Source organism: Miniopterus natalensis, chromosome 4 (assembly GCF_054644295.1).
Source record: "Miniopterus natalensis isolate mMinNat1 chromosome 4, mMinNat1.hap1, whole genome shotgun sequence".
Lineage (NCBI taxonomy): Eukaryota > Metazoa > Chordata > Mammalia > Chiroptera > Miniopteridae > Miniopterus > Miniopterus natalensis.
The window spans coordinates 80,376,604-80,404,297 of NC_142084.1; the positions used below are offsets into that span (position 1 = coordinate 80,376,604).

General features: G+C 54.4%; 2 protein-coding genes across 6 annotated transcripts in view; both read left to right on the forward strand.

The window, feature by feature from the left end:
• Window positions 1–10,800, forward strand: part of SYNPO (synaptopodin) — a 50,683-nt gene extending 39,883 nt beyond the window's left edge. For 3 of the 4 annotated variants that reach the window (XM_087816924.1, XM_087816923.1, XM_087816926.1), the window contains 2 exons: window positions 744–3,079; window positions 8,044–10,800. In XM_087816924.1, the coding sequence (XP_087673050.1) occupies window positions 744–3,079; window positions 8,044–8,715 (3,008 nt within the window). In that variant the 3' untranslated portion in view covers window positions 8,716–10,800. Of the gene's footprint in view, window positions 1–743; window positions 3,080–5,375; window positions 6,043–8,043 lie in introns of those variants that run through there. The other variant, XM_087816925.1, reaches the window with a different exon arrangement.
• A 4,064-nt stretch (window positions 10,801–14,864) lies between these two features.
• On the forward strand, window positions 14,865–24,896 carry MYOZ3 (myozenin 3). Of its 2 annotated transcripts, XM_087816084.1 has the most exons (6): window positions 14,865–14,925; window positions 19,904–20,058; window positions 20,980–21,033; window positions 21,131–21,266; window positions 21,629–21,791; window positions 24,728–24,896. In XM_087816084.1, the coding sequence occupies exons 1-6, from the start codon at window positions 14,865–14,867 to the stop codon at window positions 24,894–24,896; spliced, it is 738 nt and encodes a 245-aa protein (XP_087672210.1). The 2 variants fall into 2 exon arrangements, with proteins under 2 accessions (XP_087672210.1, XP_087672211.1); XM_087816085.1 differs by lacking the exon at window positions 20,980–21,033.
• Window positions 24,897–27,694: the final 2,798 nt, after the last annotated feature.

The window sequence follows — 27,694 nt, forward strand, 5'->3', positions numbered from 1 at the left end:
AGCCCACTTTATGCCAGTTGCTGTTCTAGGAGCCAGGGTCAGAGTGGTGAACAAGTGAAGCAAGGCCATTGCCCTCTTAGAGCTTATATTTTAGGTGGGAGGGACAGATAAAGAAGATAATTCTGAATTGTGGTGAATGTCATGAAGAAAATAAAACAAAGAGATGAGATAGGAAAGGGGAGGGCTGATTGCAGAGGAAGGGCCCTGCAGAGAGATAACATTCAAGCAAGTCCTAAGTAGCAAGAAGGAACCAACCAGGAATGGCCACCTGGGAGAAAAATCGTTCCAAGCAGAGGGAACAGCAAGTGCAAAGGCCCTGGGGCAGGAACAAACTTGGCATTTTCAAAAAACTGAGAGAAAGCCAGCCAGGCAGAGCCTAGCGAGAGAGGCGAAGGTAAATGAGACGGGGATGTAGTGGGGCCTGGACTGCTAGGGTGAGGTCTTCCTGAGTTCTTTCAGCAACCTGTAGGCTCCAAATGAAGGGCTGGTTAGTCCTGACACAGTGATCAGGAAAGGTTTTACACAGGTGCTGGCATTTGATGCTGGCATTTGAGTTGGGCCGTGATGGCTGGGTCAGGGATCTTTATAAGGAGAGGGTATTCTAGGAAACCAGAGTAAAGATCAAATGCCAGAGGAAAAGATCATCTGTAGGAGAGTCACGGGTGACCATCTGTCTGTCTGTCTGTATATGCCTGTGGCTCCGCATTCCCGTTTGCTAACCTGGCCTCTGTCCCTCCCTGCAGCATTGGGCCGAAGCACTAGCCTCACCGAGAAGGATCTGAAAGAGGCCAAGGCGCGGAGCCAGCAGATCGCAGCCCAGCTGACGACCCCTCCCAGCTCCAACTCTCGAGGCGTCCAGCTCTTCAACAGGCGCCGGCAGAGGGTGAACGAGTTCACCTTGGAGAGCCACGGCCGGAGGGGACAGAAGCCCAGCCAGGAGTCCCTCAGAGTGCCCCCTGCCAGCCCTACAGGCCATGCCCCAGGGCTCAGCCTGAGTCCTACCACCCTCCCAGAGCCAGACCCACCGAGGAACCCCAACGGCCAGAGCCCTGACCTAGGGGTCCCTGGTCACAGCATGGAGGGGTGCTCAGAGGAAGCCAGCTTGCTGCGGCACCTGGAGAAGGTGGCTAGTGAGGAGGAAGAGGTGCCACTGGTGGTTTATTTAAAGGAGAACGCAGCCTTGCTGACGGCCAATGGGCTTCACCTGTCCCAGAACCGAGAAACCCAGAAGAGTCCACCAACCCCTCCTCCAGCTGAGGTCCACAGCTCAGCTGCAGATGTCAACCAAAACCTGGCCTCCTCCAATGCCGCACTCATCACACCAGCTTCTAATGGCAACCACAACCTGCCAGCCACAGATGTCAATCAGAATCCACCGGCGACGGTCACCCCTCAGAGCCTGCCGTTTTCTAGCCTCCAACAGAATTCTTTGGAGGCACAACTCCCACCAAATGGCACAGTGCCAGATTCTAAAGCCAGCACCCTGTGTGCTGGTGGGCAGCCCCAGGAACTGGCTGTGGAGGTGAGATCCAGCACACTCCTAATTGACAAGGTATCAACTCCATCTACCACCCCTCCCAGCTCCACCTCCCGGCCCCCAGCCCCAGATTTCATGTCCAGCTCCCTGCTCATCGATGTCCAGCCCAGTGCCTCAGCAGCGTCAGCAGAACAGGAGACGTCTGGGCGGGCAGCCGCCACCACGCCCACCAAGCTGTACAGCGAGGTCCACTTCACGCTGGCCAAGCCCCCATCCGTGGTCAACAGGACGGCCAGGCCCTTTGGGATCCAGCCACCAGGGAGCACCGGCCAGATGGAGCGGAGCCCCATGGTAGAGAGAAGGCATCTCGGGGGGCAGACCCCAGCTCCGCAGCCCCCCAGCATAGCCAACAGGAGCCCTCGGCCGCAGAGACACATAACGTCTCACAGCCCCATGGTGGAGAGGAGGCCCACGGCACAGCGAAGCCCCGCCTTGGAGAGACGCCCCTTGGGGAACTTCACCCCACCCCCCACGTATGCTGAGACCCTGTCCACGGCTCCCCAGGCTTCCCGGGTTAGGTCTCCCCCATCTTACTCCGCCCTGTACCCCAGCTCTGACACCAAGCCTTCCCATCTGAAGAGCCAGGCAGCTCCGGCCAGCAAGACGGGCATTTTAGAGGAGTCTATGGCCCGGAGGGGCAGCCGGAAATCCATGTTCACCTTCGTGGAGAAGCCCAAGGTGACTCCAAATCCGGACCTGCTGGACCTGGTACAGACAGCTGATGAAAAGCGGAGGCAGAGGGACCAGGGCGAGGCTGGCGGGGAGGAGGAGCCCTTTGCGCTGGGGGCTGAGGCCTCCAACTTCCAGCAGGAGCCAGCACCCAGGGACAGGGACAGGGACAGCCCCACCGCAGCTGAGAATGCGGTCCCTGAGTGGGCCTCGTGCCTCAAGTCCCCGCGCATCCAGGCCAAGCCGAAGCCCAAGCCCAACCAGAACCTGTCCGAGGCCTCCGGGAAAGGAGCTGAGCTCTATGCCCGCCGCCAGTCCCGCATGGAGAAGTACGTCATCGAGTCTTCGGGCCACGCGGAACTGGCCCGCTGCCCTTCGCCCACTATGTCCCTGCCTTCGTCCTGGAAGTACTCCTCTGGCAGCCTCCGAGTGGCGTCCCGAAGCCCAGCTCGGACCCCACCTGCCTCCCTCTACCACGGCTACCTGCCTGAGAATGGGATCCTGCGCCCGGAGCCCACCAAGCAGCCGCAGCCACCATACCAGCTGCGGCCCTCGCTCTACGTCCTCTCTCCCATCAAGGAACCTACCAAGGCCTCGCCAAGAGCCACCTCACCCGCCAAGCCCAGCTCCCTGGACCTGGTGCCCAGCCTGCCCAAGGCGACCCTGCCTCGGTCACCCGCCCTGCCTCGGCCCTCCCGCTCCTCGCCAGGCCTCTACACGGCCCCCAGCCAGGACGGCCTGCAGCCCGCCGCTGTGAGCCCAACCTACAGCAGTGACATCTCCCCCGTGTCTCCCTCCAGGGCCTGGTCTCCGCGAGCCAAGCAGGCCCCCAGGCCCTCCTTCTCTACCCGGAATGCCGGGATCGAGGCTCAGGTGTGGAAGCCTTCCTTCTGCTTCAAGTAACGGACCCCACAGGGGTCCCACTGCCCGTCAGGGTCCCCTCTCTGAGGGCAGGATGGAAAGCAGAGGTGGCAGGAAGTGGCACAGGGCGGAGAGTCAGGAGTATGGGGACTCAGGGCTCGAGGGCTGATGCTGCTACCAGCTAGCTCTGTGACACTGGGCAAGTCACCTCCCCTCTCTGAGCTGCAGCTGCCCATCCCCTGCCACGAGGGTGGTTGGACTTCATGTCAGAGGGATACAGAGTCTGCTGCCGGGTGGGAGGAGGGTCATGGAGAGAGAGCTCCCAAGGCAGGTCGCAGCGAGGCTGGGGCTTCCTCTGGCCTTTGTGAGCTATTGGGATGCCAGCGTCTTGCTGGGGAATGGCCTAGAAGGGGGTCCTAACGGGGACTTCTGGATAAACAGAGCCTGTCAGAGCCTGTGGAACAGCCAGCCGGGGGGCTGCCTCCTCAGCTGCCCCAGGGGGGCCACCCTCACGTGGCCCCGGCTCCTGGCATTTCTGCCTGTTGCTGAATTCTCACCTCCACGGGTCTGTCTCTCCCACCTCTGCCTTCTGGACACCGTTTCCTCTCTGCTGCTTCAGGGGGCTTTGCCTCGGCCTCCACATTTTCTCCTGGATGAAGACAGCCCACCACTGCTGTCTGATGCTTTTCCCCTTCCCTCTGCTCAGCTGCCTCCATGCCTTCTCCAAACGTCTGCTCCGCTTTAGGGACAGCTAAAGCAGTTCACCCCACACCTCCGGCCGGGTTCCACCTGGCTTGCCCTCACTGTTCTGGGGTAGGGGAGGTCCCAAGGGGCCCCTGAGAGATGGAGAGCCCTCTGGGAGGATGTGCAGATGTGGGTGTGCAGCGAGGAGAGGAGCCCCTGGCAAGGTATCCAAGGGCTAGTTTGGCTTCAACTTTGGCCAGGATCTGCCCAACTAAAAGCATCCATCTCTGTGCAGTGGAAGGGAGACAGGCAGGAGGGGAGGGTCTGGTCCCATCTCAGCCTCTCATTTGCTGGGTGACTTTGACTAAGTCACTTTCCCTTTCTGGGCCTCAGTTTTGTCATTTATCCAATGGGGGCTCTAAGAGCTGTGACAGTCTGTAAGGACTGAGAGGATAGGCTGGTGCTTCTGGAGAAAGGCCTTGTAAGTGATGGCAGTCCCCTGGGAAGAGAGGGGAAGGAACTGGGCAGTTGCCATAGGACAGATGGAGATTAGATGTCTGCAAGGACATTCTGAGGAGGGTGTGGCTGAAATGAGCTGCTGGAGGAGCCAGAAGATCAGAAGTCTAGGTAGGGATGGCTCAGGTGCAGGACTGCTGGAGACCGTGGGAGCGGGGTAAGGGCTGGGCGGGAGCACAGCCGCTCAGTGAGACGGGACGGAGGAGACCTTACGGTTTTGAGGAAAAGGCAGGGATATAAAAGACTGACTCCATGTATATCTTTGGGTCTCAGTCTCCATGTGTATCTTTGGGTCTCACTATTAGTACACAGTGAGGGTGTTGAGTCAGGTAGTATGAGAGCTTTACCATCTGACAGCTTTGATGTGCTACAGCCCCCCCAAACCAAGCTTTGTGGGGGATGAGAAGACAGAGGCAAGAGGCAGAATTCAGATGGAAGATTCCCAATGCTGGGGCCTGAGCACCACCCACTTTCTCTTCCCAGCCCTATTTCTGGGCTCCCCTGTGGGGAGAGGGGTGGTGGAGGCGGTGCCCACGCTGGGCTGAGCCTGCAGTTTTCCTGAGCTCCGGGCTCATCTCCATGGGAACAGGGGGTGCCCTCCCAGTGAGTTCATTCTGCCCAGAATGCAGGGGGCATGTATGGGGAAGTCATGAGTGAGCTCAGCGACTCCATGCCAGCCCCCTCCCAGAACAGAGTGAAGCCCCTGCCCCTGGGCCCCGCTCCCTCCTGAGGGCCAGCCGCCGAAGAGCCCACCCTCCATCCTGCAGCGCCTGCGGCCAGGCCGGCCGCGCTCTTCCCCAACTTTGTTTTCTCTCCTGTTCTCAATACACTCTGCCTCAAATCTGTCTTGCTTCTTTCTTCCTTCCGTGCTCGCTGGCTTGGTGGTCAGGGCTGTCGCCCTCCTCCCTGATTCTGGCCTGGGACTCGGGGCGGGACTGCTCAGTTACGTGTGTGAACGTGTGGTGCGTCTCGCGTGCTGCCTGCGTCTGCTGCGTGTGTGCATCAGCCCCGGGCACAGATGTGTGCCGGCGTGGAAGTGAGGTGCCCCCTCTTCCCGGAAACCAGAACCCTGTGGGAAGCACGCTCTTCTGTTTTCTCCTCCCTGCAGAGTTTGGCCCAGAAGGTTGTAGAGCACAGAGAAAACCTACAACCTCTTACAGTCCAGGTTTGTTTGAGTTCTTTTAAAGTGGAATGTAAATGCCTTTAGCCAGAGCATACGCTTTCCGGTCCCCTCAGGTCCCCTCCTCTCCCTGCTATATCTAAATCTGGCCATTTCCCATGTTCATCACCACCTGCCTCCTAAAAACACTGCGTTTCTGCCCCTGGTGGAGGGGAACAAACTGCCATTGAGAGTCAGAACTGGATTCTAGTCCCAGATCTGCACCTGACTCCTGTGTGACCTCAGACAACCCCTTCCCACCTCTGGGCTTCAGTTTCCCCTTCCAGGCAGTGAAAGGATTGCAGAGGTGGTCTGGGAGCTAGCTCTGGTCGCTAACAGTTCCTGCCTGACTCTGCTCTCCTCATGCCTTCAACCCCACACACGTGCCCTGCTTTGGGGCTGGGGCTGGCTTAAGTGGGTGCACTTTCTGAATTTTCACCCATGTGTTTTTCAGAGGAGTTCCAGTGTATACAGGTGCATACAGATGCATTGAGATCATTGCCAGAAAGTGAACAGCTCTGATTTCCTGCAGCCTTTTTGTACTGTGCACCCCATTCCACAACCCCCCCCCCCCCCCATACACACACAGAGTCAGTATCTAGCCCTGGCAGTTCCAATGAGGTCAGACTCTGGCCCACCTCCAAATGACGAGGAGCTGTTCACCCTCCCCCAACATTCCAATACAGGCTTGAGAAGTCCTGTTATTCCTGCCACTTGCCCGCCCTAGCCTTCCCCCTGTGGCCACCAAAGGCAGAAGCAACCCTTAGAGATTTCAGACATTTATTACGGCTCCCCCTGCCTCAGCCTACTTTTCTGCCTAAAGAGCCCTGGTTGTTCTGCCTCAGTGCGTGTTGATGGGCTTTGATCACGAACTCTTGGCCCCACTTCCCTCAGCTGGGCTGGCGGCAAGCTTTCTGGGATGTAGCACAGACAGAGCAGCTCCCAGTGTCTGTGGCTCACGTATACACAACTCTGACCCTGGGAGTAAAAGGGGTGGATCCCATGCCGAGCTTTAACTTTCCTACTTGATGACTGAGGCCTTGGGTCCCTTCAGCATTCCCATCCCATGAAAAACTCCTGTTCAGACTGCTGTACCACTTTTCCCGTCCGGTTAATGGGCTCAGATTCTCAGTCTGGACTCATTTAGTAGCTGCTACATTGGAGAAAACAAACTTTGTCTATTGCTTCCTTTTGATTGGGAGAAATCAGATTCTGATTGGATGAGAGGCTGAATGGCTTGGCTGTGGCTGATTACTGACTGGACTAGAGAATGCGTGTTATGAGATATTGACTGGGTAGGAGGCATTGAATGGACTGGCTAATTCTGGACTCAGGGATGACTGGTGGTGAATTTGGATTGGATTGAAGGATGGGTGGACTGGTTTATTGCTGGAATCTGATTGGATGAACAGTGGGATGGTTTAGCAGATACATGCTGGGCATAGACCCCCACTCCCTGCACTTTCTTACCAGTTTAAACTGTTTAAGCATGATGTAGCCTTCAAGCAGTAGTCACACACACACACACACACACACACACACACACACACACACACACACACACACACATTTCCTGTGGGCAGAACACACCGGATAGTTATTCACACCTCTGAACTTCATCTTCATCATTGTAAAATGGGTAGGACAATGCCAGCTACCTCACCAGTCTGTTGTGAGGGATCTAATGAGACCAAGGACGAGACTGAGCCTTGTAGACTGGAAAGTCCCTGAGTAGGCAGGAAACAAATACGAGAGTGTCTAGCGGAGCAGTGCTTTATAACCTCAGAGATGTCCACACTCCCCACCCCATGCCAGCAAGAAGTCCCGTGAGTGTGCTGCCAGGGGAGGACCCGACTTCCTTTTGTGTTTCCATCTGTCAGTGGGATCCAAGGAAAACTTAGAAGGTGACCATGGCAACATGGCAATGGGGTTGGTGCTGAGAGGGCCTCTGCCTAAGTCCAACCTCCATAATGATCAATATTTTTGCTTTTTAATTTTTGAATAGATAATACATCCATATGGTTCCAAAATCTAAACTTACATAAAAACTAATACATTACAGGCCTTATTCCCATCCCCGGGACTGTACCTTGCCCCGCTCACCCCATTTCCTAAGGAACCACTTTGGTTCGTTTCATGTGAATTCTTCCAGTGTTTATGGTAACTGACATCTAGTGAGCACTTTCTCCAGGGAGTCGTCTCCTACATGTAATACTCTTTTACGTTAGTCAGCTCATTCAGTTCTCACGACCACCCTATAGGGTACCTGCTGGTATGAGACCCCCATTTTACAGAGGAGGAAATGAAGCCCAGAGGTTTCCAGCTGCTTCTGCTGCTGAAGCAACTTGCCCAAGTTCAGTAAGCGTGGGGGGCTGTCTCCAAAGCGAGAGGGCCTGACCGGTCGCCCGCCTGGCTGCTGGAGGCAGGGGCAGGCAGCGCGCTCCTTCAGGCGCCTGGGCCGAGCGGGGCACCTGCGCCCTATTGCAGGCGCCACCCGCCTTTGGTCGCTGGCCCCCTGCCTGTGCAATGGGCGGGTTGCACTCGGTCTCTTCTGACACCCCGGAATGGAGGACCCCAACACTAACGCTCGCCCGCACCCCCTCTGCTCTCTCCGCAGGACCGCCGCGAGAGCCTGCCCACGTCCCCGCCGCGGACGCCGGGCGCGTCCCGGCCCCCCAGCAGCCTGGACGGCTGGGTGAGTCCGCGGCCGTGGGAGCCGGGCCGTGGGAGCGGCATGAGCAGCCCCCCGCCGCTGCCGCCGCCGCCGCCGCCCATGTCCCCTTCGTGGAGCGAGCGCTCGGTATCCCCGCAGCGGCCCGAGGCCGAGGTGCGGCCCCCCAGCCGCCAGCTGCAGGCTCTCCTGGCGCGAAACATAATCAACGCCGCCCGGCGCAAGAGCGCCTCCCCGCGGCCGCCGGGCGCCGAGAGCCTGCCGCCCTTCTCCCCGCCGCGGGCGCCGCCGCCGCCGCCGCCGCGCATGCGCTCGCCGCAGCCCGCCCGGCCCGGCCCGGCCGCCGCCCCCGGGGCCACGTTCGCGCCGATCCCGCGGAGCCCGCTGCTGGCGGGGCCCTCGCCCTGCGCCAGCCCCCGGAGCCCGCTGCCCGCACCGTCCAGGCCCTTCCCCTATCGCCGCTCGCCCACGGACTCCGACGTGTCCCTCGACTCCGAGGACTCCGGGGCCAAGTCGCCCGGCATCCTCGGCTACAACATCTGTCCCCGCGGGTGGAACGGGAGCCTGAGGCTCAGGCGCGGCGGCAGCCTCCCGGCCGAGGCCTCCTGCACCACCTAGAGCCGCGCCGCCCGCAGCCCGCCCCTCTCCCGAGGCCCACGCGGGACGCAGTCTCGGGCTCGGGAGAGGTCGGCGCGTCCCCGCGGGGCCTGGCCTCGGCGACAGCCCCGGAGATAGGGGTCGGGAGGAGCGCTCTGGGCTCGGGTGGGGTCGCGACCCAGGCTTGGGTTCTGGCCCTAACTCTATCGTTCAGTCGTCGTGTGAACCTGGGCAAGACCCTTCCTCTGTCTGACCCTCAGTTTTTCCACCTGTTTAATCGGGTTTTGGCCAAAACAATCTCCGAACGTCTAAATGCCACCTCCCCATCAGTACACACACACACACACACACACACACTCACACTTACACACACACACTAGTGCCCTGAAAGAGGCAAGGTGTTGTGTACATGGACCCCTGGACTTTCTGCATTCCAGGATTCTGTACTCCTCCCTCCCTTCCTGGCTCTGCTCTCTGGAGTCTGGCAAATGAGGGGTGTGTTCAGAAGATCATAGGCCTAAGTTCCCTGTCCAGGTCCTGGCTTGACCATCCGCCTTCCTGGCTCCAAGTCCCAGGCAGCAGCAGCTGTTTTCCATCCCTGCCCAGACTAGCTCTATTTTTACCGCGGTGACCTTTAGAGAGGTCTCCCAGGCCAGCTCAAGGTGCCCCACTCCTCTGGAGAGAAGGGGCAGGAAGATTCCTCCTCCCTGATCCCTCTTATGCTTTTCTCCGCCCCAGCTCAGACTGCCCAGGGCATCTTATCTGCAGCCAGAGAAGAGCGCTGTACAGCAATGATTTTCCCCAGGCCCAGGACTTGGGCCTCCAGCAGTGCTATAGGTGCCTCCAACCCATCTAGCCCCTCTGGGCCCTTTCATGGCAGCCCTTTCAAGGCTGAGCCCTTTCCGAGTTGATACGGAGCTCTGCTAGCCTGTGGCTTTACCTGATGGCCCCGAGTTTGAGGTTGCCTGTACAGCAAGAGGGAGGCAAAGAGTTCCTTGTTATGGGATGTATGCAGGCAGTGGCCAGGATGCACAGAGGAGATTTTAGCAGAAAACAGATTGGCTCAGATGACCTCTGAGGGCTCCTCCAGTCCTGAAATGCATTCCACAATATTAGGAAGGGAGGGAGAGTAGTGGTGGAGGACTGGCTGGGCAGAATTCAGAGGCAGGTGAGCTTGGGTGGGTGAGGGGTTAGACCAGAGTCAACCTGTGTTTCTGGTTCCCTAGGAAGTACCCACTCTTCAGTTCCAGGCCCCGGCATCCATATCATGCCCTAATGAGCAGGGACTTTCCTGTCCATCTCCTTCCCATTGCACTCTAGTACCTGGTGCCCAGTAACCTTGGGGAGCCTGGCAGCGGGCTCTAGCCTGTCCTTTAAACCTTGGTGGCCCTGATTTCAATCCCCAGAGGAGATACGGGGAGGAATGTGGGTAAGTTCAATAGTTTCCAGAGTTGGCTGGTGGTGCCCTCTAGAGGTCCAGACCATCGACCTCAGGATCTTAGGTGCGGGGTGCAGGTGGGGGGGCGGGGTGTTGGAATTGGCTGAAGATCAAAGATGTGTAGGTGAAAGGATACACCAGGATGTTGCTAAAGATGAAGGACAGAGAATGATTTGGGATTAGGGGTAGACTTACCCTCACCCAAACTGACTTGTTGGACCTGGAACTCTTAGGTGAGGCGAGGAGAAGCTGGGGGTCCTAGGGCCTAAGGATGAGGGTTCCTAGGGCCTAAGGATTGGGAACACAGGCTCTGTAGGTGGGGAGATGAGAAGGTGCTCCAGTTTGGTCAATGATGAGTGACCACATTTACCAAAGTCCTCACCTGCTTCAGGGTCCCTTGTAGCATGGAAGCTGAGCTACGACCTGTTTCGAAGAGACACTCTTAGGCCACTGGCTGAGGCAGTGGCATAGAATAGCTCTGTCTACCTGCATTTCCACAAAGAGCCAGCAGGAGGCAGCCTTGGAAAGCTGCAGCTCTGTCTGGCTGTTCCCCCGCCTCACTGCCTTCTCCCCCAGTCCTCTCCTCTCACCCACTAGAGATTGCCTGTGTCCTGTCTCTTGCCTCCTATAGAATTCAGCTCTGGCCCTAAATAAATACTTTCTGAATCCTTCTGCCTCCTGGGTCATTTTCAGCTGTGTCTAAAGCCCTTCCCTTCTCCCCAACCATGGGACAGTCCATGGAACTCTGAGTGGCTGGGCGTGTTTGACACACATGGGATGGGAGCTTGGGAAGTAGCAACGGTAAGGAGAGATGCGGAACAACGGGAAAACTCCAGGCCACAGAAGAAGTCACTGAGTTGAAGACCTGGTCCTATCATCTATTAGCTAGGTGACCCTGGGGAAGCATACTCCTTCTCTAGGCCTCAGCTTCCCTGTCTGTGTGATGAGTGAGCTGGGCTAGGTGATGCCCAGGGTGCTATTGCCCAGGCCCTGACCACAAAGCACTGTCGCTAGAGCGTGCAGGCCAAGCTGGAGCATGGCCCAATGTTCTGGGGCTGCTTCCTCATGGCAGTCGGGCCTCCAGGCAGGAAGAGGAGGACATGTCCAAGTCCAAACAACCCTAGTGAGCTCAGGACTCAGACAACTAGGAGTGCTCCTCTCCTGATGGGGGTGTCCTTCGCCCAGAGAAGGGGATTGTGGCCCCACTCCTGGGTGATGCCAAGCCTGCCCTGGGAACATTCCTCACCTTGCTCTCTAGAAGCTCAGGCCCCGCAGAGGCTGGGCAGAGGAGCCTGAATGGAAGCCGAGCTCAGGCAGTCCACAGCAAGGTCCAGCTTCTTCCTAAGAGGGTGTCAGAAATACGTCCTCAGACATGCAGGTACAGACGCTCCCTGCCCCAGACCCAGCGCATCCCTGCTGCTCCCACCCGTCCATGGGGTGGTTGGTATGCCTCTCACCAAGTCTTTACCTTTAGCTGGAACCTCCCCTAAACTCAGTGTCGCCCTGCCTCCTGGTGATCTCAGTCCCCAGACAACTCAAACCAAGTTCATCCCAAACTGAATTCTGTATCCGCCCCCCCAACCCCCAGTGCCCTGCAGTCTGCTCCTCCTGTTACCTTCCTTAGTCACCTAAGCCAGACACTAGAGTGGCCCTCTCCTCATCTCCCACATTCAGTCTGTCACCGGGACCTGGTGATTCCCCAAATACCCCTCAAGTCCCTCTCCTCCTCTGGATGCCCTTTGTCACTGCCTCATCCAGCCACCCCCATCCCTCCCCTGACCACAGTGAAGGGCAGCCTCCAGTCTGGCCCCCTCCCCCCCATTTTCCACATGGCAGCCAGAGATATCTTTGGAAAAATGCCAATCGGACCACTCCATTCCACCACTTTAAACTCTTCAACGGCTCTTTATAAAGCACACTTGCCTTTGGAAAAGCTTGCTCTGATCTGGCCCCTGCCCACCTGTCTGGCCTCATCTCTCAGCACTGCCCCACCCCCGGCTCTGGCTCTACTTGCCGACCCCCTGCCACCCTTAGCCACGCAGCAGGCTCTGCCTGCAATTCCTGTGCCCTCTCCCTGCCCAGTGAACTCCCACTCAGCCTTCAAGGCCCAGCTCAAATGTCTCTTCCTCTGGGAAGCCTTCCCCGCCCCCAGGCCGAGCTGGTGGCACCCTCCCCTGGGCCCTCCCAGAGCATTTCCCATGATGCATCTCAGAGGCTTATTTACGGGCCTGACCTGGCGGAGCTCCTTGAGCACGGCGTCCGCTTATTTATTTTCAGTCCATAGAGGCTCAGAGAATGTGAGAAGGTGGAGGGAGGGAGAGAAGAAGGAAGGAGGCAGAAGGAAGAAATGATGGCAGGGAAGAAAGAGCAAGTCAGAGAAAGATATTGAAGGACAGTTCACCCATCCACCCACCCATCCACCCACCCATCCATCCTTCCATCCATCCACCCACCCATCTACCCACCCATCCATCCACCCTTCCACCCACCCTTCCATCCATCCACCCATCCACCCACCCTTCCATCCATCCACCCATCCATCCTTCTTCCATCCATCCATCCACCCACCCACCCACCCACCCTTCCATCCAATTACCCTTCCTTCCTTCCTTCCTTCCTTCCTTCCTTCCTTCCTTCCTTCCTTCCTTCCTTCCTTCCTTCCTTCCTTCCTCCCTTCCATCCATCCTTCTTCCATCCATCCATCCATCCATCCATCCATCCATCCATCCATCCATCCACAAATATCTATGGCAATCCTATCAGGCCCGTTCTAGGCACTAAGGCTACAATTAGCAAGCTCGTGACTGGAGACCGACTCTCAGCATTTCCAGGTGACTTTGGTGTGTGCATATAAACGTGTGTGTACATGTGCATGCAAACCCTTCTGTCGGCAAGGGCCTGCTGCTGGGGCACCTGTCTTCCCTGGGGCCTGGTGCTTTTAGCATCTGTCCCTGGATCCTGTTGCAGCCCGAAATAAGGCTGTGAGCCACGACAGGGCAGGAACAAGTCTCGTCAGCTGAGGCCAGAGCTGGCTGCCGGGCACCCTGAGCTCGCTGAACGCCCGACCGCTGTACAGACACCGACCACCCAACTTTCAGCTTCCTGACAGAAGTGTTAATCTTGAGGGTCTGACATTCTCTCTGCCCACTGTGGTCCCAGCTCTCAGGTACCAGGATCCTAGGGGAATTTGAGGAGCTGTGGGGAGTGGGTGGAGGAGATGAGCCAATTCCCGGGGCCCCTTCCTGTCCAAGCAGAGGAAGGGCCCTGCAGAGAGTCTGGGGAGTGTGGGGCCTCGTGGAAGCCTGAATCCTGAGTTGGGAAGGGAGGGATTCTAGCCCTAGGTCACTCTAGGTTAAATGGGGAGGGGATGGCAAGGATTCATGGTGGGGGACTCCAAGATCTTTAGGTAGCAGAGGAAAGCAGGGTCCCTGCCTGGAAAATAAAGAGCCTTCCAAATGTCTCTGAATTTCTGTAAAGGGGGTACTTATTGAGGAACAGATCCACAGCCTGTGGCGTCCTCAGTGGTCACAGTTGGAGCACTCTCAGTCATCTTCTGACCCTCACCCTAAGTGCATGCAGACATGCTCATGTTTGCATCTAGTTTTAGGGGTCTCGTGGATGCTCTGAAGTCCATCCATGGATCCCCATGATCTAGCCCAATGCCCCTATGTTACAGAGGGGGGAACTGAGTCACAGAGCTGGAGAGCAACTTGCTCACAGTCACAGAGGAGTCAGGGACACCGATTAGATGCCAGGTCACCCAGCTCAGTACCCCCTGACCTAGGCTGGGAGTGGGTGTGCGGGGTACAGATGGAAGCAGATTGTTTTTCTAAAGGGAGGAATATAGAAAAACCTGGAAGCAAAGCAGAGGGGCATAGGGGTGTGTAGTCCGTCAGGGATTCAAGGGCTCTGCCTTCTCTTTTGAGGGCAAGTTAGGGGATCTGGATTTGGGGCCTGGGGGGGGCTTGGAGGGAGGTCTCTGGACCTCATTTTATTTGTAAATTTCCTGGAAAGTGCCATGAGATACAAAGGGGGGATGGAAGAAGAGGAGAGGGGTAAGAGAGAAGAGGGTGTCGTGAGGTACTAGACTTATCGGAGTGGTCACTTTGTAAGTTATGTAAACGTCCAATGACTATGCTGTACGCCCGAAACTAATATAACACTGTATATCAACTGTAACTTAAAAATTAGAAGTATTATTAAAATAAAAGAGAGCAGCATAAAAGTCAGCTCCGGGTGGTGCAGAGGAAGGGGGCGATGGTTTTCTCAGCTTCCTTGGACCAGCCTGTGCCCTCAAGTCTTAGGGCCAAGTACTGGGGACAGGAGGGGAGGGCTGGCCTTGCAGACCCCAGTGTCACCCCAGCCTATCCACCTATATCTCTTCTCCCCCTGATGTAAACCTCCAACCTCTTTCAGCCGCTGATCAGAACTCACCTGAATCAGTGGATGAAAGTAGTTTGGTAGCCCCACCTTCCCCACCCCTAATGTCCCAGAGTTTACGCCGTGAAGAGAGTGCTTCTCTAGCTGCGTGGAGGCATTGAGCATCCTCTTAACCCTCCCTGGACCTCAGCCTCCTCCTCTGCACATAGGGACCCCAAAGACCCTTTCAGCTCAGGCAGCCCTTGCCTGACACTTTGGGGTGGGCTGGAGCTGGGTGGCCCAGGGGCTTGGAGGAGGTCTGAGAGGGCAATGGAGGCAGCCTGGCCCATTTGGGGATCATTTCATCTACAGGATGATCCCCAAGGAGCAGAAGGAGCCAGTGATGGCTGCCATGGGGGACCAAGCTGGACCAGGTAAGGTGGACCCAGCCTGTGCGCATTCCTCAGACCCCATCCTTTCTTGGTCCCAGATTGTAGCCGCTCAGGCCTGCTGGCCCCAGGCCTATAAAAACAGGTGTGAGTTCCAGGCCAGCCCTGAGGGACTGCCTGTGGAATCTGCCACTTGGGCTGGGAAGCTTCCTGAAGCATTGGGAAGGGCCTTGCCCTGCTGTCCTCACACCCAGGAGCTGAGGTTGTGTGCCCTAGACCGGGCCTGGCCCCAGCTAAGTCTTTCACTCAGCCCCAAATTGAGCTCTGCGGGCTCTGATCCCAGATCCAGCCTTAACCATCGCCCCAAGCTCCCCACACACTTGTCCTTGCTTGTTCCAATTGTGTGTCTCACCGAGCCCCTGTGGCAAGAGACAGGGGGTCCGGGGAGAGTGGGGCAGGGCGGCAAGAGCAGGCTACCCAGCCGAACTCAAACCATTTCACCTAAAAGCCGACTCAGCCAATGAATAAATGATCTAAAATAGATGTTTATCAACTTTATGAGACCTTCCAGAACTCTTGGCATAATTTTGGAGTCTGTTTATTTGGCCTATTTTAGAGCATTTCAAGCATTTTAAAAACAAATTCAACTAAGCCAGGCCTCTCAAGCTTTCGTGTGAATCATAGTGACATGGTGCTGGTTAAAATGCAGATTCCCAGTGTCTGCCCCAGGGAGTCTGACTCAGTGGATCTGGGGAGGGGGTTGGTCATTCGCCTTTTAGAGAAGCACCCAGGAGATTCCAGTGCAGGCGGCCAGTGAACCAAGCTCTGCTGAATCCCTCTAAGACCACTGCTAGGCTTTGCCTCCTAAGAAGTACTTGCTTATGTTGCACGACTTCATATGTGAGTCATCCTTTTAACCTATTTTGTGTGTTCTTGGCTGCTTTTGTTGGAGGCGAGTTTCTTTTTATTATTCCATGAGCTCATGTGCTGAAATACACAGATATTGCGAAGTGTTGATGCTCTAATCAGGAGCATCAGGCCATGCATTCTCTCTTATTTTATCTAAGTAATTAGTTAGACCCCCAAATATTGACACACATCATCTATGCCAGACTGGAAATATGTAAATTGTTGACTATTGCAAGGGTGTTAATTAAAGACAATTTTGAAACCAAAGAGTTGTAGAAAGAAAACTCATGGTTTCACTACCAAAAGACACGCATTGTAGAGTAAGAATAATAAAAAACACCATTATTTTGTGCTTACCACGTCAGATACTGTGCTAAGAGCTTTGATGCTTTGTGTCATGTAACCTCCACAACAACTCTGAAAATTAGACATTGTTATCACCGTTTTGCAGATGAAAAAACTGGGGCTCAGCAGAGCTAGGTGTTCGCACATCCTAGTAGGTGGTAGAGCTGAGATTTCACTCCAGATCTTTGTCTCCAGATCTGCTTCTTTACTATATGGTTTTACAAATAATACATCATTTAATAAAATAATTCAGACAAAACAGACATGAAGGACTTTGAAAGTGAAAGTTCCTCCTAATAGAACCATCTGGAGATAACCACTGTTAACGTATTTGTGTCAATCCTTCTTCTGTTCATATATAAACATACTTATATAAGTGCAAATACACACACGTGGGCTGAAGACTATACACTGTGTTCTTCAGCTTAAATTTCCTTTCATTTAGTAAAATACCACAGACTTCTTTCCATCCTCATATGATTTAGCTCACCACCTCCCCCCTTGTTTCCCCAGCATGTCATATGTTTTATATATTTATATTCATACGCACACCCTAGTGGTGCTCGTGAAGGCTCATCTCGGGTTGGGACCCTTAGGAGCAGAGCCTGAGGCTCCTTGAGCAAGTGACTCACGGAGGTCGCGCGCTCAGGAGGAGGGAAGTGAGGCAGGACAGGGCAGGGGACATTGCTGAGCCAGGATGCGGGCTCAGCTGCCGCCTGGGTTCAGTGTGACCCCCGAGGTGGGGGTGGACTGGGCTCCACAGAACTCATCCCACCTTCAGCAAGGGGACCATGACCCCTTCTGTTCACCTGGGCAGTTCTCTGCAGAGGTGGCCGCTGGGGACTGTCAGCCACTGATAAGGGCGCCTGGGCAGCACTCGCCACAGACTGATCCCAGGTGTCAGTTTGAAGCCTCACTGTGATAAACATCCTTGTGCGTGTATCTGCTGGGCATGTTCATTCAACTTTTCTCCCCGAGAATGAATGCCAGGGCTGCTTAGTCAGATAGGTTTTGTCTATAGTTTTTTTTGTTTCCTTTTTTTAAAATATTAAGCTCAGTTCATCTGGGTTGTATTTGAGAATATGGTGCCAGGAGAATTTTTGTTATGTATTTATGTATAAATAGTCTTTTCTTCTTAAGTGTGCAGTACATTTTCTGGTTTTAAAAAAATAACAGTGCAAGCGATTTCCAGCCCTCCTCCTTCCCACGTCCCTAAGTCATCACTGCTAATATCAGGCACGCTCCTTGCAGGTTTTCATTGAGCGCATGAACATATAATTCTTTTTTTAAATATATGAATGGGACCTTAGAATATGGAGTTTTTCTGAAACTTATTCTTCCCTCTTTTAACCTACAGTGGATTTCTTTCTACCTTAAAAAACATGAGAAAGGTACTCTCTCTTATTTGCTGAAAGAACGAAAAATAAAATCAGCCCCCTTTTAAAAGCCTGTGTAGGAGCCCATTGAAAGGAACGAGTCACAGCCCCTGGCCGGCCTCAGTGCCGCCTGGGGACCACCTCCACCTGCCTGGCCCGGTCACCCGCCCATACTACTCTCAGAAACCTTGGCAACCTCTCTCCTCAGACCTCCAGCGCCTCCTCCCCCATCTTCATTCTCGGCGAGTGACCTTGCTGCTCATGTCACTGAGAGGAGGGAAGTCACCAAAAGGGAACATCTGCGAGCTGCCCCCCCACGTGTCCACTCGCTTGCCCCGTGTCCACGCTCTCAGTTTCCCCTCCTGATGTGGTGGATGAGCTCCCCTTGCCCGTGGGGAGCCAGCCCTTCCAGTGGGGCACTGGATGCCCGCCCTCCCTCTCTCCTGCTCAAGGACACTCCTCAGTAATTCTCCTCTCTCTCTACTTCACTGTGGAATTTTCCCAACAGCTAACAAACACGCTGTTATTTCTCCCTCTTTAAAAACAAACAAACAAACAAACAAACAAACAAACAACCCCTCTTGATTCCACAGCTGCCTTCAGCCACGGGCCTCTAGAGCACAGCTCCTCAAAGCAGTTGTCCCTACTCTTCCCCTCCTCTCCTTCTCTCTTTCACATTTTATCAAGCCAATTTCCAAACACACATAAAAGCAGAGTGCAAATCCCCATGGCCCTCCTTTCATTCCCGGAATCCAAAGCAAATCCCAAAGAGCGTGTCATTTCATGCTCCAAATACTTCTGAACCCATCAAAAAATCCTAAAAAGGACATCTCCTTACGTGCAACAAAGATATTAGCACACAACACAAAACTAGCAATATTGATTGAATGCCATCTAATAACCAGTCCCACATTCAACCCTCTTCAATCTTCTCCTTTGCTATAATAAAAACAAGGGCCATTGTTTTTATTTGGTTGCTATGTCTCTTAAACGTCCTTTAATCTAAAACAACCCCCACTTACTTTTCCCATGTCATTCACTCCTTTGAAGAAGCCAGGCCGGTTGCCCTGTAGAGTGTTCCACATCCTAGACTTGGCTCGTTGCTTCCTCGTGGTGTGCTCAAACGGTTCCTCTGTCCATTTTCTCTTGAACCCTCTCCAACACGGCTTTTACACCCAGATACTCCCCAGCAACTGCTCTGTGAAGATCACCAACGGTAACCGCATGGTACTAAATAGCAGGCTCCATGTGCCCTCGTCTTGCTGGACGCATGGGCAGTGTTTGGCTCTGTTGACCACCCGTCTTCCCCGAAATGCTTTTCATCATTTGGTTTCCAGGACACCACCCACGAGACTCCCCCCAGGCCCACCGGGTGCTCCTTCCTGGGCTCCAGGGCTGGGTCCTCACTTCTTCAGTCTAAATGCTCGAGGCCCCAGGCCAGACACCAGCTGTAGTCCTAACTAGAGGAAAGAAGTAAATGTGATGCCCTTCACTGAAAACAGCACAAGTACCACTGATAAGCTCGTGGCGCCCCAATCCTTGTCTCAGCTCGGTTACCTCCCGTGAACACGAGACTCTCCACGTGGCTGCATACAAGGTTCTTCAAACCTAACATGTCCAGATTTGAAGAAAAGTAGGGGGCTTTAAATATGGAGTAAGCACCATACAAAACAGAAATTTGTTCACTTGGAAAGGTGGAGATCTTAACTTGGCTAACGAAGTTACAAAGCACTCAGGCTATGGTTTCATTTGGGGTGAAAACTATTGTATGAATATACAGTCGCTGAGAAAGATAGCAAAGGATACACACTAAGAGGTCAATAGTGGTGACCTCCGAGTGGCAGAAAGTGGTATTTTTCTTCCTCTCTTATATCTGTATTTTCTAACTTTTTTCAATGCACATATATAATGTTCTATAATCATAAAAGGCTATTTTAAAATTAAAAGAACACATGGAAGACTGAACTCCTGACTCTCCCCACAACTTCCCCTTCCCCAGACCTCTCCCATCTCAGGGAGCGGCCAGGCCATCCTGCCAGCGGCTCAGGTCAGAAAGCCTGCTGCATGGTCCCCTCCTCTCTCTCACATCCCTTACCCATGGCTCACCTTTAAAGATGTCTAGAACCTGGCCATTCCTCACTACCTCCACCACTGCGGTGAAGAGCTGCACAGGAAATCCACGGAATAAATAAATGCAAATGGCCAAAGGACGTCTGAAATGATGCTCGATTTCACTGAGTGCCAGACACATGCCAATTAAACTCTGAGGCATCATTTCTGCCCATCAGGGGGGCAGAGTCCACTGAATGACGACAGTGTTGGCAAGTATGGGGACCGTACTGTGAGGAGGCACCCTTAGAGATGGCTCCCAGTGACCTGGCCTCTCCCCGCAGTCCCTTTGCTGGACCTGGGCAAGAAGCTGAGCGTGCCCCAGGACTTAATGATGGAGGAGCTATCGCTACGCAACAACCGAGGATCCCTCCTCTTCCAGAAGAGGCAGCGCCGGGTGCAGAAATTCACCTTTGAGCTCGCGGCCAGCCAGCGGGCGGTAAGACCCCACTGTGCGCGCAGGGAAGCCGAGGCCCGAGGAGGCCAGTGGTTTGCCTAAAGCCCAAGGGCGAGCCAGGCGAGGACCTCTGGCCCCTGGGCCGCCCCTCGGGCCCCAGCAAGGGAAGGCTGCGCACTTCCCATCAGACTGAGCCCCTGCCTTGCTGTGCGAGCCTAGAAAGTGTTACCTGCTCAGGCACCTCTCTCCCGAGACAACACATAGCGGGGGTGGGCAGGAGGAGCTGCGGGGCGAAGGGGCTCCGGCTCCTCCAATAGCGCTGGACAACAGTCCTGCCGCGGGGCGGAATTCGCAGCCAGGCCGAGACCTGGCCCGGGAGGGAAACACATGCTCCCGTCTTCCCGCCGCCCCACGGGGAGGACGGGCCCTGGAGCAGTCGCCGGGCTGCCCGAGGGTGTTACCCTCAGGCTTCAGAAAGGCAGCGGGCAGTTTTGGGGGCGCTAATGAGCCAGGGGCGTCTCGTCCACACTCCGCCCAGCTCGGGATGAGCCGGGAGGAGGCTGAGGGGTTACATAGCAAAATAATAAAGATGACAGAACACTGCCTTTGCTGTGTGTCCGAGACAGGCTAGCTAAGCACTTGACGCGCTATCAGCTCATTTACCGCTCAGAAAGTGATGCGACCACCATCTCCATTTTACAGAGAAGGAAGCTGAGGTTCAGGGGGTGTCTGCCCAGGGTTAGTATTATAACAGCAGCTAACATACACAGAGCATCTCTCTGGCCCCGGCGCTGGGCTTCGGGCCCTGCACTATTCACTCATGCCCCCCACATCCCTGGGAGGTGGGTGCTAGGGTTATGTGCCCCCTCTTTTTTGTGGAGGGTGATCCATGGCCCCTTGCTGGGCTGAGCCTCCCTGCGGTGAGGAGGGAGGCTCAGCCCCCTCCACTCCCCACCGCCCCAGATGGTGCCTGGAAGCGACCAAGGGAAGGGGACTGGAACAGCCAGGGACGGTGAGGTGGAAGGAGACCCCACAGAAAGGGAAGCTGGGGCATGGGGTCTGGTGACATCAAGGCGGCTATCAGTTGCCTCTGAGCGCCCACCCTTGTGCCCAGGTTGCCGACAGCCCAGAGTTGCAGACCTGCCGCTCGGAGCTCCACATCTTCCCGACCTCCCCTGGGGACCCCGAGGACACCCAGGCCGAGGCTTCCAGGGCAGAGAGGGCCCCCAGCCCCAGCGCCCTGGCACCAGGTGAGTGGCCTCCGGAGCGAACGTGAGCTCACGCAGGGCAGGAAGAGAGCCCAGAGAGCACCTAGATCGCCCCCTTCCCTTCCCAAACACACACACCCCTCCATGGACCTACCACAAGCCCAAAGAGGAGCAGCAACGCGCCCTAGGTCACCAGCAAGAACCTGCACCCCAACTCGCCGCTCCTCTGCTCCAGGCCTCTTTGTTTCCAGGGATGGGAAAGGGTACCCTTGGCTGGAGCAACTTTTGGGGTCACATTCCCCTTCCCCAACTTCAGTCTTCCCTCTTCTAATCACTTCCTCGGGGTGGGTGTGGGAGTGGGGGGCCCAGGGAGAAAAGACCCACACGCCCTTCCCCACCCCCAGGCTATGCTGAGCCACTCAAGAGCATCCCGCCAGAGAAGTTCAACCACACGGTCATCCCCAAGGGCTACCATTGCCCGTGGCAGGAGTTCATCAGCTACCGAGACTACCAGAGCGATGGCCGAAGGCACACCCCCAGCCCTGCCCAATATCGAAATTTCAACAAGTAAGCAGGGCGGGCAGCTTGGGGAGAGCGGGAGGGTGCGCAGGTGCCAGTCACAACCACAGCAGTAGCTGGATTTCCTGAGCACCTTCTGCATGCCAGGCTGTATCTAAACACGTCATAAGCATTTATTGAGCTCTTGCTAGAACTTCACAGAACTCTTGCCTCAGCACATAGTAGGTGCTCAATAAATGTATGAGGAATGTGCCACACATCTGGTTGGATCCTCCCCACAACAAGGTGGGGCGAGTGCTACAGTTTTTCCTGTTCTGCCTGTGAAAGGACCTGCTCAGGAATATCAACAACCTGCCAAAGTCCCAAAGTAAGGAAGCGAGGCAGGGTTGGGGTCCAAGTCTGGACCCTCTGATTTGAGAGCCTGGTTTCTTGCTCGAGAGCCCATCGCTGCCGTGTGCCACCTCTCTGATGCTCACTAAGGGGCCCAGATCTCACCAGTCCTAGATAGCTCGGCCTTTTTCTCATTTTCATCAGTGATCTGGGAGATGCCTAAAAAGTGGCTTCGAGGCTGTACCAAAGCGGGGAGTAGCAGTGAAACGTTGGACACTAGAGGTGAGGGCCACACAGGAGTGGTATGTACTGTTTAGAGCATGAGGCCTCAACATGGGCTTAAATACAGACTCTTCACCTGGCTGTGTGACCTTGGGAAAGTGACTTAACCTCTCTGAGCCTCCATTTCCCCATCTGTAAAATGAGACTGTTACAGTGCCTACTTTATAAAATTGTTGTGAGAATGGCATAAGAAGCCACAGGCCAAGTTTCTAGCAAGTAATAGCTCTCAATAAACAATAGCTGCTATTATAATCATAATTATTTGCAGGTTGAAATGATAGTTGGAAAAGCTAATGGGAAATAAAGGGATATATTTAACATTCTTCCCTCAGGGCCCAGGAACAAATCATAGGAGTCAAGACAGGAGCTTGGCACTGGAAGGAGGCCTTGGGGTGGGGGACGGATTTCAATTGCAATTGGCTTCCTTAGTCTGATGCTATTTCTGAAAAATGCTCCCCTGGCTTGGACCACAGTAAGTGTGAAAGTGGAGGGTCCGGGGAGAGGAGGCCACAGGCCAGCTCTTCTGGCACCTGCTCAGACCACACGTGGAGACTGTGTCTGTCTGACAAAGACTGATGGGTGGCGCCAGGGCCTGGCTGGGGCTGAAGACCAAGCCCTCTGAGGAAGGGCTGAAGGAACTGGGGTGATGGGCTTGGAGAAGAGACTGCTGAGGCGGCATGTGACTGCCCTCTAAGTCAGGGAGGGCCTTGATGGAAAGAATTATACCCAACAGGCGCCGTGTGAGCCACGAGCCATTGGCAGATGCTCTGGGGCTTCTCTCGAGCCAGGACTGTGCTCTCTCACCTCCTGGGGCCCTCAGACCCTGCCTTCCCAGCTATTTAAAACCCTCAGCAGACATTCAGTCCTGACAGCCAGCTTCCAGGCTGGCCAGCTCAGGTGGCAGCCCCATCCATCTGACACCTCAGGTATGATAGACTGAGGCAGTCTCACCAGCAGAAAGAAGCTCCTAGGGAGCACTAAACCCAGATCCTCTGGGGCAGAAGGGCCAACTGAGGCAGACTGAGGAGGAACAGCAGTGTTGGTTGCCAAGCTGTGCTCAGGGGCCAGGTCTCTGGGCTCCCAGTCAAGGGCCCAACTGTGAGGCTTGCATCGGCTTGGAGACTTCCCAGCCTGTCCCCATGGGGTCTGGCTGTTGCTGCCACAGCTGGGGTGGTCCAGGCAGAAACCCTGTCGTGGCTGGAACCCAGGCCCTGGCCCAAGGTTTGTCTTTCTACCCTAGGGGCAAGCACTCTCCTCTTTCCATTGGCCTGAGGCTATGGGGAAAACACCACACAAACAATGCCTTTTGTTTTTCTTAAAATTAAAGAATAGTTTTAAAGTCACATACTTACATTCTCTTTTAAAAAACACAAAACTATGCAACTATAAGTAAAAGGAGGGTTCTTTTGTTCACCATCCTCAATATCAGTTTCCTTCTCAAAGGTAACACCACTGTCAGGTTGGTGTGTAGGTTTCCAGAACATTTTCTAAGGACAGCTACATACCTATAGGGATATAGCATTGTTTGTGTATTTTAATACTTTGCATTTCTTTTTGTAACTTGCTTGCCTTTTTCACTCAACATCATGCTTTTAAAATCTACCCTACTTAATACACAGAGATCTTTTCATTCCTTTTGAGTGCTGTATAATATTCCATCATGTGACTACACTACGTTTGTCGTGTCTGCTCCTCTGCCAATGGACAGTGGGCTGTTTCCGGCTCGTCACCCACCCCTGCTCACATCTGCTTCCTTATGCTTATGTGCACGTGCTTCCAAAGCCATGTGCTTATAGGTGGAGTTGCTGGTTAACAGAATTGGCACATTTTCAGGTTAAAAAGATCCTGCTAAATTGTCTTCCAAGGGACCAGCACCAGTGTGGCCCCCAAACAGCAGCATATGAGTGAAACCCTGCCCCATTATCAAGTCATTTCTTCCTGCTGGTCTTATGGGTTAGAAACGCAGGTCTGCTGTAATCTGCACTCCCCTGGTTCTCAGTGCTCTTTCTCATTCCCCCCTTTTCACTCCAGTTTGTGGCACAGTCCTCTAAGGAGAGATGAAAAGACAAAGGAAAAGCCTATCCCAGCTCTACTGCCTTCTGGAGCTTGCTTTCGGGGAACTTAGAGTCTTGCTTAGGACAAGCCAGTTCTAACTCTGAAAACTTGGCTCCTATATCTAAGCAATAAGCCATCCCAACTAGCGGCAGAGCTAAAGAAACCTGTTAAAGAGAGTGCAAAACCTTGCTGTATAGAAGGGGAAACTGAGGCCTGGAGAGAGGCAGGGAGGAGCCCCACACGGTGACCCGCATGTCAGTGTGCTGCCATCCCTTTCTTCTCCCAGCCCACCTCTCCTGCTGCTCTTCTTCCCCCAGGACCCCTGTGCCCTTTGGAGGAGCCCTGGTGGGGGACAGCACGCCCAGGGCAGGCACCCCCTTCCTCCCGGAGCTCACCAGTGGCTTGGAACTCCTCCGCCTCAGACCCAACTTCAACAGAGTGGCGCAGGGCTGGGTCCGCAACCTCCCAGAGTCCGAGGAGCTGTAGCCCCAGCCTGAACCTTCAGTCGCCCGGTCTCAGAGTTTGGACAACACCAGGAGCCAAGATTTGTGTACTGCACTTCACAGTTTATGAAGGGCCTTCAAACACAAAACCTAGTGCAAATAGCCTCAGAGGTTACAAAGTTCAGTAGTCCCCAGACATGGGGTTTAGAAGTTTTTCCTTTTACTGAGATATAGCTGGTCTTTATCTATTCATGTTCTAACATTTACTAAGCACCTACTATGTACTAGGCACTGTGGCAGCCCCAGGCCTTGACCTAGAGTAGGAAAAGGTAGTAGGGAAGACAGATTTGTAAAGCAGTAAATTACCTTAATTTTCCTTAAAGTACCTGAATAAAAAAACGTAGTGAGGCGGAGGGGGGGGGGAGGGGTCTTGAACCCTGAGTGTGGGGTGAGATTCCAGGAAACCTCCCAGAGGATTTGAGCAGGACCTCAGAGGGGAACTAAGAGCCCATCAAGGGAAGAGGGTGTGATGGGGGGGTGCTCTTGGCCAGTGGAGCAGCACGTGCTGGAAAGGTGCAGGATGCCGTAGGTGCAGGGTACTCCAGGGCAGAGGGAGGGCTACGGGAGAGGAGTCAGGTTGGGGTGGGCTGCACTAAGGCAGTGGGGGAGGTTCTTAAGCTGGGGAGTGGGGGGTCTCGATGGCTGCTGTGTGGCACAGATTGGAGGGGAGTAAGGCAGGAAGCCGGGAAGCCTTCAAGGAACAAGGCCTGGACTAGTGAGGTGGCCATGGGGATGACAAGGAGAGGCACCTCTCTGGGCACCTTGCAGGACAGGTACCACGTGGGGCACTTATAAAGCCTCCTTCTGCTCACCACTCTGAGCAGGCCCTGGGTAGATCTTGTCCTAGTTTCCACCAGGGGTTGTTCAGGGCTCTACTCTGGCTCATCAGGAAAGAGAGAGAAAGGAATGAAGTTCTAGTGATGATGATGATGATGATGATGAGGGCTGCTTTTCATTGGGTGCCTCAGCACTTCACCTGGTAGTAGGTTCTCTACATACCTAATTTCTAATTTTCAGTACAACCATAAAAAAAAGTCTTGTCCCATTTTACAGATGTGGATATCCAGGCTCAAAGGGAAAAGGGGCTTGTCCAGGGACAGAGCCAAAATGGAAACTGTCCTACCCCAGTGAATGTCTCTCCAGAGGGCACTGGGTGGCCACGCCAATGCCCACTCACTCTGGCATCACCTCAGAGCAGTGGCCGGCCTTCGAGTTCAGAGGCCGCGCGTGGGGCAGGGGAGCCGGGCTGCGCGGGATGGCCTAGTTGCCTCTGCCAGCGTCTCTCACCCGTGGGCCTGTTCTCACCTGTAAGATGAGCGCAGGATAGAAGCCCTGCCAGCGGCAGTTGCGAGCACAGACACAATGAGCGCTAGATCATCAGTAGGCCTCATGCAACTACAGCTCCTCACTGAAAAGATGCCCTTGCAGTGGATGCGTGAGCAGCAGGCTGCTGGGATGTCACTAGAGGTCAGTAGAGCTGGAGCCAGAAGGGAAGGAGCCTCTGATCGCTGTAGGGCTCCCTCTGCACATGAATCTCCTCTTCCCCTGGCCTCCCTCGCCTCTCCCCTGACCCCTCTCTTGGGGAGATGAGCAGGTGAGGAATCCACCTGGTTCCCAGGGCATGTAGGGTAGTGGTTGCCTTTTCCTTTTGCTCTGGGCTTTCCCTGTGCCCCACACCATCTCCAGGGGCCAGCGGCCTGACTTAGAATTGCTTGCAATCAACGTGTTGTCTTGGATTTGGGCACTGCTGCTTAAAGCCATGTTTCCATGAGCTGAAAACCAACCATTAAAGTGTCTGAAACATAGAAGAGGATTAGCCCCCCTTGGATTGGCTCTGCTGTGCTCTGGAGGGTAAAGGAGGCCACCGGAGCACAGCAGGCGAGAGCTGGTGGGGAGCCTGCGACGCCCCAAAGCAAACCCTTATTCCTTTCTCCTTCTGATAATATGACTTTCCTGATGTTGTTTTTTAAATAAGAATTCTTATTGTAAAAATATATGAGTAAACCACCAAATAAAGGGAGAAGTAAAATGTGAAGGTATCCGGCCACATAGCCGCTCCCCTGCGGCGCACACCTTCCCGCCCTCCTGCGCTCCGCCCCACTCCCACGCTCTGGAGGTAGCCACTGGTAACGGCGGGGTCCTTCTAGAATGCGAGGATTATGTGACTAGATAAATATGTACCTGGCATAGCTGCAGGAGTGCAGAGGTATGTCTTGGTTTTGTGGGATCATACTGTATGTATTCTTCTGTATCTTGCCTCTTTACTCAACAATAAGTAAAATGTGGATCCTGAAAACGCAAGTTGTTAACCTTTCATATAATTTAGGGGCCCAACAAACCTTTCACATAGAACTCTATACTTTGGCCTGTTTTGTTCTTTTTGTAAATGATATCGTATAGTGACATGGAAATGAAAAGGACCGCGAACAGCCAGAACATTGGGAACCTGACGTTAGACGTAGCAGCAGTGACCGTGAATGGACTACAGTTAGTGCAGCAATACAGAGGCGTCTCAGAAACAAGGCGCCAAGCAAAGGCACATGTATGACCCACGTGTGTGTTCACGGATGCAAGGAAGTGTTTAGTAAAGTCGGGGTAGTGGTAACTTTGGGAGGAAAGAAAGGTTTGTGAGAGAAGAGAAACTGCTTCTGGGAGAGCTGGAAGTTCTCCATTTCTACACCTAGGTGATTGTTACACATTCACTTTAAAATACCTAATTTAGCTGTAAATTTGTGTTTTATGCACTTTTTCTATACATATGTTATATTTTACCAAAATAAT